Genomic DNA, 16,624 nt, shown 5'->3' on the forward strand with positions numbered 1-16,624 from the left:
TCTACCTAGTTTCAAAACATATCTGTCATCCCACAGTAAAATGCATACTCGTGTTTAGCAGTCACTCCCTATACCCCCTTCCCCCACTCATGGTAACCACTAATCTGTATTGTCTCTACAGATTTATCTATGTGGAATATTTCATATAAATGGAATCATACAAAATAGAATCATACAATAATAAGCCTTTGTGTCTGGCTTCTTTGACTTAGCACAATGTTTTCTTGTAGGTTTCTCTATGTAGCATATATCAGTACTTCATGATTTTTATGGATGAGCAAAATTCCATTGTATATACATAACATAATTTGTTTATCCAATCAGCTATTGATGGACATTTGGACTGTTTACACTTTTTGACTATTGTGAACAGTGCTGCTGTGGACATGCATGTACTTGTTTGAATATCTGTTTTTAGTTCTTTGGGGTATACCGAGGAATAGGCAGAATTGTGGGGCCATGTAGTAATCTTATGTTTAACTTTTTGAGGAACCCCTACATCCTTTTGAAACCCTTCCTTAAGGCTATAGTATTATTAATATTATAAATAATATTAGACATGAGAAATATGTTAAATATTTTAAATCAGAGTGTCTCAACCTTAGCACTGTTGACATCTGGGGCTAGAGAACTCTTTGTTGTGGAGGCTGACCTGTGCATTATAAAATGTTTAGCAGCATTTCTGGCCTCTACCCAGTACAAGATGTCACTAGCATCTCCCCAGTTGTGACAACAAATTATGTTTCAAGACATTGTCAAGTATCCTCTGGGAGGCAAAACTGCCTCCCTCACCCTTGAAAAGAACTGTTTTAAAAGATTCACTATAAATGTGAAGCAAATATGGCACTAAAGCAGAATACTAAAACAAAGTAAGGGCCTCTAAGAAACCATATTCCTTACAAATTTGCATACAGGAAATACTTTTTGTTTACTGTGTAATGTTAAGGAATTTGCAAGTTTACAAATGTGTGACAACCAGAAAAAAAGCTTACCGTGAAATATTCATGTAACTTTCATGCGTACCTTTAGTACCATAAACATCCACAGAACTCCAAGAAATAGTTTTTCAACCTCATTACATATTACACACCAAATCACACCGCATCCCATAATTTTTAAGATGGCAACTAGAAGCAAGGTTGGCAAGATATTCTTTGATATGGCAATATTTATTATTTCAAATCTAAGCTCAGACAGAGCCCATAAGAAACTTCTTATTTGGTTCAGCCAAAAAGGTGCTAATTTTCATTACTGACATACAGTGAACCAAAATGAAAATTCTACATTTCCTGTTAAGGATCAAAGTGAGTTAGTGTAGAACGGGAATTCTAAGTAAACACGTTTGCCATTAAAAAGCCATCAAGATGGGGACTGTCATGGAAACAGACCAGCCTTAAGCACAGACAGCACTGGTGTAGAGTTCACAGCAGTTAACAAGGGCTATGGCACTGAACTCTTTATCTTCCCAGGGACCAGAAAAAGAAGGACGGTTGGTGCCATTCAGAGAAGTACTGAAATGAAAAGCCAGAGAGGTGCATAGTGGGTCAGATAAAAACAATGCAACAAGACTTATCAATAATTTCTACCAAGCAAGTGAAAAAAACAAAAACCCATTAATGAACCCAATGACCACAACCAAATAAATAGGAGAGAATTAAGTGTATTTTCCGATTCATGCCCAAGATAGTACTGGCAAGAAACCCTACACAATGTGTCTGCTTCTGTGCCCAATTCCTAACCACAGTCCTTATGGGAATTTCCTTTCTAAACATCACTGAAGCAAAATTTATGCCTTGTAATGTGATTTAAAATTGAATTTATTTTAAAAAGTGAGATGGTATTTCAAAGCCACTTTCCTCTTTGGAAAGGAAAATAGCTCAGGCTTCCAGATGTATGTATGTATGTATGTTGCAGCTTTACTGAGGTATGATTGACAAATAAAATTGTAATATATAGAGCGTATACAAATGATGATTTGATGTATGCATGCATTATGAATGGATTCCCAACACTGAGTTAACTGAGTTAACATCCACCATCTCACATATTTACCTTTTTATTTGTTTATTTTTTTGGTGAGGACACTTAAGCTCTACTCTCTTAGCAAATTTCTACTACATAATATAGTACTATCAAATATAGTCATCACATTCTACATTAGGTCCTCAGACCTTATTCATCTCATATCTGAAAGTTTGTACTATTATACCAGCCTCTCCCTATTTCCCCACCCCAGCCCCGCAACCTCCATTCTATGAGTTCAGTTTTTTTTTGATTCCACATATACAAATATGAACAGATCTGAAGAAGGAAAGAGAAAGCAATACAAAAATAACTGAGGACTTCAACACTCCACCTTCAACAATGGACAGATCATCCAGACAGAAAATCAACAAGGAAACATTGGACTTAAACTGCATATTAGACCAGTTGGACCTAACAACATTTAGAGAACAGGGAAAAAGTGGGAGATAGACATTTTTGCCTGCTTCCTCTGCACTGAGTCTGGCTGGGGGGCTGGGGGCAGGGGAAGGTAGCCAGTGAGTGCTCACATGCCTGTTAAGAACTCTTCCTTGTTTGCTATAGTTCTGTGGGACTCAGAAACCCAAGCCCTGCAGACTTTCAGAGCTGGGTGTTCTGGAAGCCCATCCCTCAGGTGGAGCCTTACAAGTTGGGGCACTAGATGTGCAGTCCAAACCCTTCGCTGCTCAAGGAGAAACGGAGTTGGGAGTTCCCTTCCATTATATGGTGCTGGGCCAGGGGTGGGGTTTACGATGAGGCTGTTTCTCAGCCTTTCCGACCCAATTCATTGTCGTTATTTTCTCAGTTGTAGGAGTCACTCAGCTAGTTTCTGGAATTTTCTTAGAGGGAATTACTCTATATATAGCTGTACATTTGGTGCATCCTTAGGAAGAAGGAAGTTCAAGATTCCTTTGTCATCAGCTTGGTTTGGAGTCATTCCGAATGTATTTAGTATGAATTGGACAACGTTACCTCTTTCAGATTCTAGATACTAATGATGATCAGTAAGTGACTTTAGGCAAAATGCCGGTTGCAGTTTTGAAGGCATAAATGAGCAGGAAAGAGTATACTATTACATTTTTTTAGTGAAGTTCAGTGAGGCTCCAGCAATTAGAATTTCAGGTTTTCCTGCCCCAGCACAGGTTTTTGTGGCAGTTTCTGCTCATGAGTCTCTGCTCTAGTGAGCCATGACTCCCTGTATTTACCGATCTGTCTCTCTAATCTTGAGGTCAGCAGCTTGCCCTGTGTCTGCACCTCTTTTACAGATCCAAGAAGAGTTATTGATTTTTCACACTGTTCAGTTTTTTACTTATTGTTAGAATAGCATGGTGATTTCTAAACTCCTTACAAGCGAAACCAGACAACTACTCTAAAAATATCCCAGAAAGTGGTAAACAAGTTCATTTTTACATTATCTGAATGCATCATGATTTTATCAATTCAACTTTATCCTCTTGGTCTTCACTCCTGTCTAAAGAAGCCCGTAATTTTTTAGCCATTTGGGACCATTGCCAAGTCTTCACCTACCACCTATCTATATTCCAAGCCTAATAAATCTATAACTTCTGATCAGTGAGACCAGCCTCCCTTACTTCTTCCCCTCTGCCTCCACTTCTCAGGACCCCATCAATACAAGTAAACTCTGTCACTTGTCCATGCTAGAACTAATAGCATCTAACAAAAGAAAAGAACACAGATCTACACCAGCACAAATACCCATCCCCCTTCTTTTATGCTCCATTCAGCATCCACGTGATTACCCTCAAGACCTTATTTCTTCCCACTCCCAGAAGACTCCTGAGTGAAGGATAGCGTGTAAGAGGAGGGAGCGGGGATCCTGGTGCTCACTCACCTCTGAAAGAGCTCTCTGCAGCACACGTAGGTCTCATAGGTTCTATTGGTGAAACTGGTGTTTAGGAAGGAGACACAGTCAGTTTCAGCTCCCCTCGGGACATAGAGGATTCCTGGATGAAGGAGACAGAGATGCTAAGAGAAAGATTTTTCACGTGTTCCTGAAAGCTCGTAATTCTTTGGGTAAAACTGAGAACACTATAGATTTGGTGCCTTTTCTATGCATCTGTGAGATGGATGTTTACATTAATATTCTAAGACTAAGATGAAGCACTTACCTGCCACACAGGCACTGATAAGGGATACACAGGCCCCTGTGAAGAGAGCACTGATCACAACCTTGGACAATTCACTCTTCCGGTGGGGTACCATTGATGCTGCAGACAACAGAACAAAATAACTCAGTCTCTTCCCCACCAGGCAATAGGGTATGTCCTATGAGCCCCCATTTAGAAGAATGCTGAGGATCAAAAAACAGCAGATGAATAACATTCTTACAACCAACCACCAGAGGCTAGCCAGTGGTACCCTAAGAAGTATTTATATACATTAATCCTGAGAGGTCACTAACTCAGACATACCCCAGGTCAAAGATTGGGTGTCTGACCCTAACTTCAGTGGTTCTGTGAACATTCCCAAGATGTATCTGAATCAAGCCAGGTTGCTCCTGACAGGTGCAAATGCCCAGGTGTTCACTAGTTAAAATCTGCACTCTTAAGCTGGGACCAGAGTTAGATGGACTATTTTGAGCCAGAGAGATAAGAAGGGCAACATTCTCCAAAACCTTAGCCTCATGATGTATATCCCACTAGTAGACGGCAATCTCACAATCAGATGGTAATCAGACATCAGAATTAGAACACAGACAAGGGTTTAACAGAAGGGAAAAAGAGAAACTGAAAGGAAATTGTTTCATCTTTAAATTATTCAATCAGCTACCAAATACATTAACCTAATGATTCTACCCCAGAATATGAGTGCCATAGAAAATGGACATATTGAGCTATATTTCTTCTTATACTTTATTTCTAACGTGGAACTTCCAAACTCTTAGAATCTGGTAGTAATTTTCCCTGCCCCTGCCTTCAAAGACAATTCCATTTTCCTCATATTATTTCCTTTAGCCATCACCATTTAGCAATATCTTCAGCAGTCTAAATGTATCTGTGCATACTTCAAATACTCACTCCTCCTGGCGACTTGTAGCTTTTAATCCAACACTCACATCACTCGCTCTATCTATCTATCTGCCTCATGTGTCTGCTGCTTTTATTTGTCTTTTGATTCCTTGTGCAATGCCTACTTCTGTGAAATCAACTGGTGAGCAGCATAATTTCAGAAAGTACCTTCACTACTGAATAAAAAAATAACTTTATTTATATATGCACCATGTCCAATTAATGGCAAACTAAAAATAATGTCATTATAATCATCTTCACAGGGAAAATAAAAATAAAATTGGTCTTTTGGACTGCCAGTTGAAAGGAAAAAAAAGAAACAAACAAACAGAAATTTAGATTGTAAACTCAGCCCGGGTTCCATACAGAGCCACGTAGCATGGCTGCCTTACCTCCAAATTACCTGCCACCTGACAGGGCCCATTTCACATCAGCTTCTCTGTCTGGTCTCAACTTGTACTGAGGCACCAGGACTGCCCACTATAGATGCTGGGACCTGGCTGGCATATTGGGTAGCTGGGAAAATGAATTAACTCACTCAAGCCTCCCAGTGTGATTCCTATGGAACTAAGATTGGCAAATCCACAGAGCGAAAATGTTGTGATGATTTCAGCTCTCACCTAGGGAAAACAAAAATAAGTAAGTAAATAAACTCAGTGCTGTGTGTGCAGTCATATAATCATGATAGACGCTCCAGAGGACTCAGAACCCCCAATCTTGTCCACACTACTCTTAGGAATGCATGGAAAGGATGCTCTTAAAATCTTTCCCGGAGTTACTAAGGGATAATGATGTGGAAACCACTATGGCCTCTTTACCCAATGCTCCTCTTGCTGAAGCCTATGAAGCAGAGGAAGGCCTAGGAATGAGGATGATTGTGCAGGAAGAGACAGAGGAAGAGGACGAAGGAGCTCAATACATAGCAATTTAAACTTATGAATGAAGAAGGGGACCTTAGACCATCAAACTAGTATCCTGCTTGGACTGCCCCAACTGTAAAGACCGAATAATCACATTCTAGAGAGAAGGTAGGTCAGATGTAGGGGAGGACTAGCACACAGACCTCAGGGCAGCTTAGGCACCAACGAAGCATACTGTTACTCTTGCTCCGTGGTTCAGCCTGGGACCCTGGAAAGGGATCTGTAGGTGTGAGACAAACTCTTGTGTAACATTTTTTGTCTGCCCACACCCTGTTTATGCTTTTCTAGACTGTCACTTACAGAAATCCACTGCTTCTCGCCTCCAATCCACTCTTCCACTCCAGAAAGACGTTTATTCTTATATTGAGACAGTTGCTGATAGGCCACAAACTCATTGGTGAAGAACTTGATCCCCACCAACTCAGCCACCATTGGACAGTCTGCCCAGTCTACACCCATCATGAAAACCATGGGCCTTAGGATATAGGAGCAGATGACCTGGGTGAGAGAAAGAGACATCTCAGGAAACGGAAGAACAAATAACACAGGTCAGGAGTCAAGGCCTTTCTCTGAAGCCTCGACTCACCTCCTCCCCCTTCTCCTCCCCATGCTCTCCTAGCTCACTGTGAGTCAGGAAAACATGCACATTTCAAAGACTATTTAAACACACCCTAGAGGGACAGCCCAACAAATGCAATTCTTTACCTGAAAAGTGAGGCCATGTATGTCTACCAGTTCCCCAAGCCAGGAGAGGGCAGCATTGATGAATGCCAACACAGCCAAAAAGGCAATCAGATTGGCTGCTACATTTGCAGCAAGGCCTACGGCATCTGCGGCTCCATTGCTGGCAGCTTCTAAGACATTCCTCTCCTTCCTGTGTTTATTGAGCATAAAGGCAGAGTAATCTCAGCCCCTCAGAGAAGAGCTGTCCTACTGCCCCAGTAGAGCAGGAGTGAGAGAGGAGAGTGCAAGACCAGCTTGAGGGAGGTGATGGGGATTTCTGGTGACCTTTTTAGTGAAGATTACACTGAAGCAGTATCAGATTTAATCATCACAAAATTGCACTGACACCAAGGACAGAGGATAAGGGCATGCCGAAGCTAGAGGCAGGTGGGAGGGTTAAACAAAATTTTAAAAATCAACATGATTAGCTAGAGGCAGAGGTAGACAAGAGGGGATATGGAATCATATTAATCCTTCTCCAGGAGACTTGAAGCCTCTGCCACCAGAGCACCACTCTTTGCTTTTTGTTTTTTTGGGGAGGGGGAGGTAATTAGGTTTATTCATTTATTTTTGAATGGAGGTACTGGGGATTGAACCCAGGAACCAGAGCACTGCTCTTGACTCTGCATCTGACCTCACCGTCTCCCAAATCATATGCCTCATTGGACTCACCCGCGGGGCAATTTCACCCCCTCCTTATTCTTGAACTTGGACTCCTCCACTTCCGGATATACCAGCTTTGACAAAGCAAGAGCAGAAGGGGCAGCCATCACAGAGGCAGAAATCAAGGATGACGTGTCAATCTGTAAGGCCAGACTTAGGAATAAGCGTCTACAGATCCCAGACGTGGGCTCACCCAGGAGTGATCATACAGTCTATGCCTACCCCGAAGGATATGAAGGCTCCCAACACAGTGCCTGAGATGGTAGCAAACCCTCCAGCCATCACTGCATGGATTTCAGAGAGCGTCATGTCTGCAAGGTACGGACGGATGAGCAGAGGTGCCTCTGTCTGTAGATAAGGAGAAGAGGGTCAGATTCAAGAGCGTGCAGCAACTTCACGGCAGAGTGCCCACCCCCGGCCCCGGGTCACACCCCTCCAGTGTGAGTGCCCTTCCAACACTGACCTCTGCTCCTAGGCCCTCCCAGCATCTGGCTGTCACTCTGGCACCTAATCATATCCTGGCTTGCAGTATTCTCATGTGTTTTCCTACGTGTTTGTCTCATCTATTTAAAATTTGGAATGCCATAGAAGAGAGATGATGTTTCTTTCCTATGTTCTCAATGGCTAAAACTACATATTTAATGAATGACTTTAGGGAGTACAGTGTACTTACTGCGTACATATTAACTGCTTAAAAAGTACTCATTAAATGAATTGCAAGTAGATGACTGAAGCCCAATGTTGATGAAAGAATCAAAAGAAATAGTATTTGTGAAAATGGTATGAAATTATGAAGGCCTGACTATGTAACACCAGTTTGTTTAGCTTTTTTCACATCTGAGAACTTTATTGGACACGCCAGGGCCTCGGAGGGCCCAGTGCACTGCCCTGTGGTCCTGGGCAGGCAGGACTGCAGAAGGGTGGTTCCGTCCAACAAGTCTCAGGGCAAACGGTAACCTCACAACGGTCTACCTAAGAGTACTACACAGTTGGGAGATGGAGGGCTGCTCCACAGACGTATGAACAGGTCTATACGAGATGCTGGGGACACTGCTATAAATAAGGTAGAGTTCCTACTCTTAGGATTTTATATTCTAATAGAGGAAACTAAGCTGATTATGGAGAATTTAAGCAAAATGTAGCATACTATGGTAGAAGTATACACAAGTACTCTATGAACTTTTCAAATATAGTTAATCAGCCTAGAGCCTTAGGAAAGAAAGACCTCAATACTAATTCTTTCTCAGTTTGACAAACCATTGTCCCTAACATTGAGCTGATCAGCCAGTAGCATATACTGAGCACCTACTTCATACAGTCAAATGTATCAAACAAGTATTTGATGTTAGCCCTGAGCAAAGCAAGCTATTGTCTCCTTTGAGACCCTAGAAAACTAAGGTCACAGAGAGAAACCAGAATATAGAAGAAACATCTTTCAAAGCCCCTGAAGGGGGATAAAATTTGGACCAGGACATTTCCTTAAATTCCTGTATAAGACTTTGGATCTGTGGTTAAGGATGTACCCATTATGTACACCCAGGTAAGTAGTATTAGGTATGAAGGGTGAAAGCAATGAACTGAGTTCCTTTTGGGCTTCTGAGTTTTCTTTCAGCAGAGTAATTGGCTGCCTATACAGTCTTCATTTATTTGACTTTTCAGAAGGAAAGCCTATGTTTCTCAACCTGTTTTCTGCCACACTGTGTTCCACAGAGAAAAGAAGATCAGAAGGCTTCATGTGCTTACCATACCCACAAAGATGTTTCCTGTCACAGCCAGGGTCTCTGTGGCGGTGGTGCCCATGGTGATTTGCAAAAACCAGGCAATCTAAAGGGATACAAAGACCCAAACCAATAACATTAGCAGGAATCTTGGAGAGTATCCAGCAAAGCCCCTCCATTTTACTGGTTGGAAACTAAGGCCTAGAGAAGTAGAGTGACAAGCCCGAGGCCCCAGAGCAAGTTACAAACAGGGTCTGGACCAGAACTCAGGACTCTTGGCTTCCAGAAAAAGTAGATTAAAACTCAATATGAAACGGTAGTCCAGCCCCTTTTCTCTCTTTGCTCTGCCTATCAGCCTGCCTGGGGCCTGGTCCTGACCATCTGATATCAGGCATACTGATAGAGTTTGTCTTTTCACATTAGTTCTAATGCTCTACATCCTACCTATGAGCGTTTTTCCAAAATAAATGTCATCTTCGCACCTCCTGACAGATCCCGTGAAGAAGTCCCACCTCCTGATTGTGTAGAGGAATGACTCACCTTCTGAACTATCCACTGCATAAGGCCCAGGTAGTAGAGAATGGACATCACACATCCGAAGAAAAGGATGATCGGTAAGGACTATAAGAGAATGACAGGGCAACCGGTGAGATAGTACCCTGAATGTGCTTGTGTCCATGAGCAGACAGTACTTTAGGACTCCAAGTTAAGTTCTCAGCACCCTAAGTGCAGCTGATTCAGTGTAGACACTCAGTGGACACTTAAACATAAGCTAATAGTTAAGGAATAAATTTTAAATGTATTGCAAATCTATTATGCCATGGGTACTAAGTCACAAGAAGATGTTTTCTGAGCCTTCCTCTCCCACCCTATTTCATTCCAGTTTCAGTATGATAATGATCAAAGGGCAAGAGAGTAATGCTGTTTCCTCTACTGATGGGATCAAATCTTCTTAGGGTTAAATTCGCATATACACTGGCTGATCTCTTGGAAACACAATTTCGTCACCTTCTTTCCCCCCCCCAACACCGACCCTCATTCCTGCCCATAAAACAGATATGACCTGAAAAGCAAAGACATCCTTGACCAGCATATCCCCAAAGACAAAACTGGAGCCAGCCACAGTATAGTTGAGGAAAATCTGAAAGAAAAAAATAGAGAACAAGAGTAAAGCCAGGAAAGACACAGGGAAGATGGGATCAGCCTCATGTACGATTAGGACCTATTGCTGCTACTAGGGTTGGCCTCCCTTTGACAGCATGGGGGCAGGCTATGTCCCTGTGAGCTACTCACTGAATGAGAGAGGACTCAGCAGTTCAGTTCTCTTTATTCGTCTGCTTCATTGTACCCCAGTATATTCTCTCCTCTCCCACTAGATCTCCCACCACTGTCATTAACAAGACACAGCCTGATCTTCCCATTCTTTCCCCCAACCTCCTTTCTCTAGGGTTCCAAAAGAGCAGAGCCCTCACATTCAATTTCTCATACCTGAATCTGGTCTCCCAGCCATTGAAATGCAATAAATCCAGGATCAGTTCTGATGACAAAGATCCCAAAGACAAACTGAAGACCCAGGCCCCAAAGCACTGCCCTCCAGGACACCTGGGACCAAGAAGAATGTTACTCCAATGTGAGTTCTGAACTCAACTTGCTCATTACCTGGCTGGAGTTTTAAACATGGATACATGTACTCTGGAACCAACCTAGGATGTTAACAGTAAATCCGGGGTAAGATGAAGTAGGAAATAGGGAAAATACAGCAGTAATACATAAAGAGCCACATGTGTCCATAGGGTTTTTAAAACTATTGTCTACAGATTAGATCTCACACACAGACACACACACACATGCATATAAAAGCATCATAAACCAATACTTTAATATTACTATATGCAATGCAAGTTGATCCTCTATTGTATTCTATTTTCTTTCTTTCCTTCTTTTCCTTTCTTTCCCTTTTTTTTTTTGTATGTTTGTTTTTTCTTTAACACAGGCCTAGATCCACAAAATTGATACCAAGTCTCATTAATGGATCACAACCTACAGTTTGAAAATAAGTGGTCTAGTACCTCTTAGAACTTTAACCTTCTTCACTTAGGAGTAAAACTGTCAAAGGGGCAAATCCCAAAGTTTGTTAAGAACTTAATCCTATGACTTTGTAATCAATACTGGCCACATGCACTTTGTAATTAGTAACACATGGTCCTTGGCTATGTATTACTATGTTACCCCGCATACTCAAAACTCACTGCACTGTGGTGTTTGGAGCAGGCAAAGAGGATGAGGACGAACATGCAGATTCCTGCGAAGGAGATCAGCTGCTCCGGCCTTTGGGCTGTGTCTAGAGCCAGCCACAGGATAAGGCCAATCAAGGCGACTCCTGCGAACACCCTGGAGAGGGAATTTCAAGACCATGTCATCAACTCAGTGACTGAATAACAAGTAATTAACTTTACCTCTAAAAAAGAGAAATTCACTGCAAGGATAAATGAAACAACTCGATAGATTAGACACAGAGACATATCTTGAGAATCATTCATCTGGTGGTTTCGTAGCTACCACCTTTCCCCAAAATCTTTTGCTCACAGAATGAAGCTGAGTCTAATCTGAGGACACAAGTCACATGACTTCTTTTTCCTCGAGTTCTCGTATCGGTAAGATGCGATATAAAGACTTATTTTTTAAGATTGTTCTAATGCATAACCAAAATACTTTTTTAAAAAGGAGGAAAAAGTTCCCCACGGATCTCTACCCAATTTCCAACCACTCCAAGGGTGAGAGTAAAGGCTAAGCCACAAATCAGCGACTTATGCCTTGTGGCCCCTTGATGTACCAAATGTGCTTGATCAGTACGCAGACTGGTCTCCTCATGTCTGAGTGTTGGAGTCATTTCAGGTCAATGGAAAAGAATTAGAAGGAAAAATCACAGATTAGAAACAAAACAAAAAGAGCACGTTGTCCACTGAGATGCCTGAGGAACAACCACCACCAAAGGGGTTACATGTCAAGGCTGAATTTTGGAGCTGTGCTCTCTGTGAACTCATCTCACCTAAAGTGAACTAAATGTGGCTTCCAGAACCCATCCTGCTAATGAATAAAGTCCTTAAGCTCTCTCGCTCCAGTGTCAAATAAATCAACGATCCAAAATTCAGGCTGCAATCTGGGCTGTTTTTCCAAATGACTGCTGTTGCAGTCATTCTTAGCAGTTATTTTCTGTGCATCCACTGGAGACTAGGCAGAAAAGAGGAACATATAGAGAGTCTGAACATTATTCTCTCACCCCAGGCCTGTAATTGTAGGACATGTGCGTGCTACAGTTAGACAGGCCATGGCTCCTGTAGCCTCCAGCACTGAACAGTAAATTTGCTCCTCAAACTCTAGAGAATTATAAGACTCAGTGGGTGTAGGAAGCCTGGAGGATTAGAGGGAAAAAAGCCTGCCTGGGAAACTAAGGGAGAAATACATGGCCACCAAATCAATTTGACAGTTTAATGCAGCTGTGAGCCTCTTTGTCTTGACTACTTCATTGAAGAGCAGCACAGTTTTTCTCATTTCTGACATCAGCCCTGACAATAAACAGACAGAAACTCTTCTCTGAAACTTAACCCCTCCTGCCCCCTAGCAATGTTGAGACACGTGGCTTCAAGAAACTGCACTGAAGTTCAATGCTCAGTGGCTTGTTGCTATTTGCTCTCTGAGCCTTGGTTTTATAAAGAAGAGGCGAGGGTCTGAGAGAGAGCTCAGGAACCATCAAAGGAGGAAAAGAGAAGTGAGTTGGGGTTTGGGACAAGCTGTGGGACCAGGGATACAGCAATTCTTATCTTACTTACCATTTCATCCAAAGCTTCAGGCGGGAGTTTTTAAGGGGCTTCAGACATCTTGTTAATTTTTTACCAAAGATCTTTTTCAGAAAGCGGTGAACCAGGACCAAGAGCACCAAACAGGTGAGGACGAACAAGGCCAGTGCCCTCTGGAAATTTAAGATGCAAGCTGCCAGGAGGTAGGCAGCATAAGCTAAAAAGAGGAAGTACAGAGTGAGGATCAGCAAGGCAGAGCCCTAAGGAACAAATGAGGGTCTAGTCGTCAATGTCTGGGACTTACGGCAAGAAAAACCCTCCAGAGAGCTTGTCACCCAGCCCGAGTTGTCAGACTGAGCTGCAGTTCTCAAGGCCAGGACAGATAGCTAAGTCTTTTCTTGAGGGATCCCACGGAGAGACCAACTTAGTCTGAATACTGTATACTATCACTTGTCCTTGATGAAATCTCATTCCCTTCTATTTTATCTGATATCCTCTTTCTATCCCTTGGAGTGGATTTAACCAGCATATACTATTATACTATTAAAAAGTCATCTTTCTCAAAACTGTATAACCCCAGTCATTTTAATCTTTCCTCTTGAGGAAAGCCATGTAAACAAGGCTACCACTAGGAAGTACAGCTGAGACGGGCTGGGACCCGGGACCGTGGGCTACGCACCGGAACCCAGCAACAGAATACAGAGAAACTATAAAGGACTAAAAATAACTGTGTGAAGTGTCGGGAGCAGAAGCAGGGTACTGCGCGTGATCCCTGCACACAGCACCACCAAGAGGGTGGGCAGACCACCTAAGCCACCCCTCCAGCCCAACTCTCAGGTCTGTCCCCACCCTCACCCCATTTAAGGGACCAGCTTGCCCCCGCTCAGGGAGTGAGCAAAGGAGCCTGTTACTTATTACAATCCCTCGTGCTGCAGCATGAGTCCCAATAAAGCCTTGCCTGAATTTCTTGTCTGGCCTTTTACCAATTTCTATTAATTAAGGAGGCCAAGAACCCTAGTTGGTAACACAGCCATACAGTCCTCATTCCATGGCTCCTTGACTTACCCCAAAGATAATTTTTATTCTCACCAATCCAGCTGCCTCTAATATTGACATCAAAGTCTCATACATCACTGGCAGTATATTTTAAATAGAGGTTTGCCATCTTTTAAAAATATTTTATATCACTGATCTTACTAGTAAACCAGAAAATAAGTAACATTTACTACAGGCTTCTTTCATAAAGACTACAAGAACCATGCCCCACCTCTAATCAAGACACTAAAAAAAGAGATTAGCCCAGATTCTCTGAAATATTTAAGTCTATCAAATAGTATATTTTGAAAAACAGCTTATTCTCAGATTTTACTTATTTCTAGAAGTGCAACTCTATAAATTACATTTCACCTACAAGTAATTAAGATCTATACATCAACTAGCCCTTCAGATCCATTTGTGAGTAAAGTTGCTTTCCATCTAGTAATGGTCTTGACACAAGGTCACACTTCTAAAGCGACTGTCTCTCATTTCCATGAATTCATTCTCAGTACCTTACCCAGACACAACAGGCTCAGCAGGATCTTCTTGAACAAGCCAGCACGTGCTTTGCAGAAACTTCTTGCCCTCGTGAAATGTCGTAGGCTCTTCCTGATGAGAATCCAGAAGTTAACATACAAAAATCACTCCATCCCATTTGTACCGATTCCCAGAACTGAGATTGCCTGGCCTGAGGAGGAATTTTCTCTTACTGAGGAAAACTATTCATCCAGGAGAAGTTAGGTAGTATTCCAGCAATGCCAAAAAGGCCAGGTCAACCTTGCCAATGTGCAGTAGGTCAGAACACTCCTACCCAACCTGGACTAGCCATATCCTCAGTAATCTCCTATCACAGAAGTGAACACTGGCTGCCTCGGGGAGAATCTCCTGGGACCTCCTCCTTCCTTGTTCCCCAAAGACAAAGGATTGCTCAGCTTCCAGATTCAGAAAACGCCTACTCTTCTGAGAACAACTTTGCCCATTCCTCCCTAGAAACTACACAAACCCATAACCCTGAACAGTCAATGAGATGTGCACTGACAGACCAGAAGGAAAACACTACCACCTTCAAGAATCCCCTGGTGGGAGGGCCTAAGAGAAGATGCCCAGCAAGTAGAATTATTCCAGTTTAATTTAACAAACATTCATATAGTGCCTTCCATGTGCTGGGCTCTTTCTAAGAAGTTTACAAACGGTAACTCATTGACTCCTTAAAAGAACTCTTGTTGGGGAGGGTATAGCTTAGGGGTGGAGTGTGTGCTTAGCATGCACAAGGTCCTGGGTTCAATCCCCAGTACTTCTATTAAGAAAGAAAGAAAGAAACCCAATTACCGCTCTTCACGTCAAAAAAACAAACAAACAAACAAAAAAAACAAACAAAAAAAAACTAAAAAACGCCCAAAAAACAAAACAAAACAAAACAACACTTGAGGTGGTTACTATTATCATTCCCATTCTACAGATGTGGAAACTGGAAAACAGAGAAGCTAAGTACCTTTCCCAAGGCAGTGGAAGTTGTAAGGAGCATAGACAGAATGTAAACTCGGGCAGCCTGGCTTCAGAATCTGAGCTCTTAACCATCATCCTATGCTGCTTCTTACCTAGACCCCAAGCTCACCTGTCTCTGCCATTCCTAAATACCCTCAGCACACTGCAGTCACATGAGCAAAAAGCTCTAATTCCCAAACTCTTAGAAGCTCCAAAGAAGATAAGCCCGTAAGAAGGCCCCAGTTGGCCATCACGCTGAGGCACGGCAGCTTAGCCAGGGCTGGGACCAGCCACCAGCTCCAAACGCCCTGCGGACTTGGTTCGCAGCTTTCCATGGCTCTTTCTCCATTGCCATCTCTCCCATCTAACAGACTCTCTCTCCTTTATACACAGCCTTCCTTTTCACTCCTTTCTCCTTCTTCTCATTCTTTCTTCAGGAAGCCCAACCCTGTGTTAGCTGAGTAGAGTATGTATAATCAGATATAGGTGATCTGGGGGAAAACAATCTTTATCACCACCTGATGGTATCAATTCAAGAGGATGCCTTAGAACCTCAGGAACTCTGCTACATTGCCACACTTAACAGAGAAAGTAATGAGTAAAAAGGATTGCTCAGAGGTGTCAGTGTGCCTGAAGGATGTCAGTATCTTTGGAATATCATCCTGGATTTAATCTAATTCCAATCCTAGAATTCCCCTGTGTGCCAGATATCTCTAGTTTTCTCCCCCAGATCCACACTCTACCTTGCTTTGTGCCCTGGGAGTCTATTCCATGTGGACCACATTAATGGGCTTCCATGACCCTCTGGATTACCTAGTTGGGTTCTACCAGGGGGACCCAGAAGGAGATGAGAGTGTATGAAAAGACTGAGGTTAGCATACTGAGGAGGTCTTCCTTATCTGACTCTCCTTCTGGGTTCTCTTATATCTTGTCCCTTTGGGCCCAAGAATAGCAACTGTTCACTGCTTCTAGTCTCAGTTTCTTGCATTATCATTTCTTACTGATTCCTCTGTATCTTGCACACATCTTTGTCATGGTCTTTCTGTAAATAAACCCTCCTTTAATTATCCTAACTTAAGTATGCTATCTGTTTCCTGTTAGGACCCAAACTGAAACACTAGGTGAAGCTGATTTAAAATTATACCCAGTCAAATACCAGTTCAGCAAGGCCATTGCAAAATGGAGAGGGCATGCACTAGTCTAAGAATAAATGTAAACCACATACTTAG

General features: G+C 42.4%; 1 protein-coding gene across 11 annotated transcripts in view; it reads right to left on the reverse strand.

The window, feature by feature from the left end:
* Positions 1-262: 262 nt before the first annotated feature.
* Positions 263-16,624, reverse strand: part of SLC28A2 (solute carrier family 28 member 2) — a 58,876-nt gene continuing 42,514 nt past the window's right edge. For all 11 annotated transcript variants that reach the window (XM_032481300.1, XM_032481297.1, XM_032481299.1 and 8 more), the window contains 15 exons: positions 14,428-14,519; positions 12,906-13,089; positions 11,325-11,466; positions 10,564-10,677; positions 10,139-10,216; positions 9,616-9,696; positions 9,101-9,181; positions 7,580-7,705; positions 7,367-7,497; positions 6,677-6,845; positions 6,272-6,469; positions 5,590-5,671; positions 4,152-4,250; positions 3,875-3,986; positions 263-1,511 (listed from right to left, as the gene is read on the reverse strand). In XM_032481300.1, the coding sequence (XP_032337191.1) occupies positions 1,394-1,511; positions 3,875-3,986; positions 4,152-4,250; positions 5,590-5,671; positions 6,272-6,469; positions 6,677-6,845; positions 7,367-7,497; positions 7,580-7,705; positions 9,101-9,181; positions 9,616-9,696; positions 10,139-10,216; positions 10,564-10,677; positions 11,325-11,466; positions 12,906-13,089; positions 14,428-14,519 (1,807 nt within the window). In that variant the 3' untranslated portion in view covers positions 263-1,393. The remainder of the gene's footprint in view (positions 1,512-3,874; positions 3,987-4,151; positions 4,251-5,589; positions 5,672-6,271; positions 6,470-6,676; positions 6,846-7,366; positions 7,498-7,579; positions 7,706-9,100; positions 9,182-9,615; positions 9,697-10,138; positions 10,217-10,563; positions 10,678-11,324; positions 11,467-12,905; positions 13,090-14,427; positions 14,520-16,624) is intronic.

This window comes from Camelus ferus, chromosome 6, assembly GCF_009834535.1.
Source record: "Camelus ferus isolate YT-003-E chromosome 6, BCGSAC_Cfer_1.0, whole genome shotgun sequence".
Lineage (NCBI taxonomy): Eukaryota > Metazoa > Chordata > Mammalia > Artiodactyla > Camelidae > Camelus > Camelus ferus.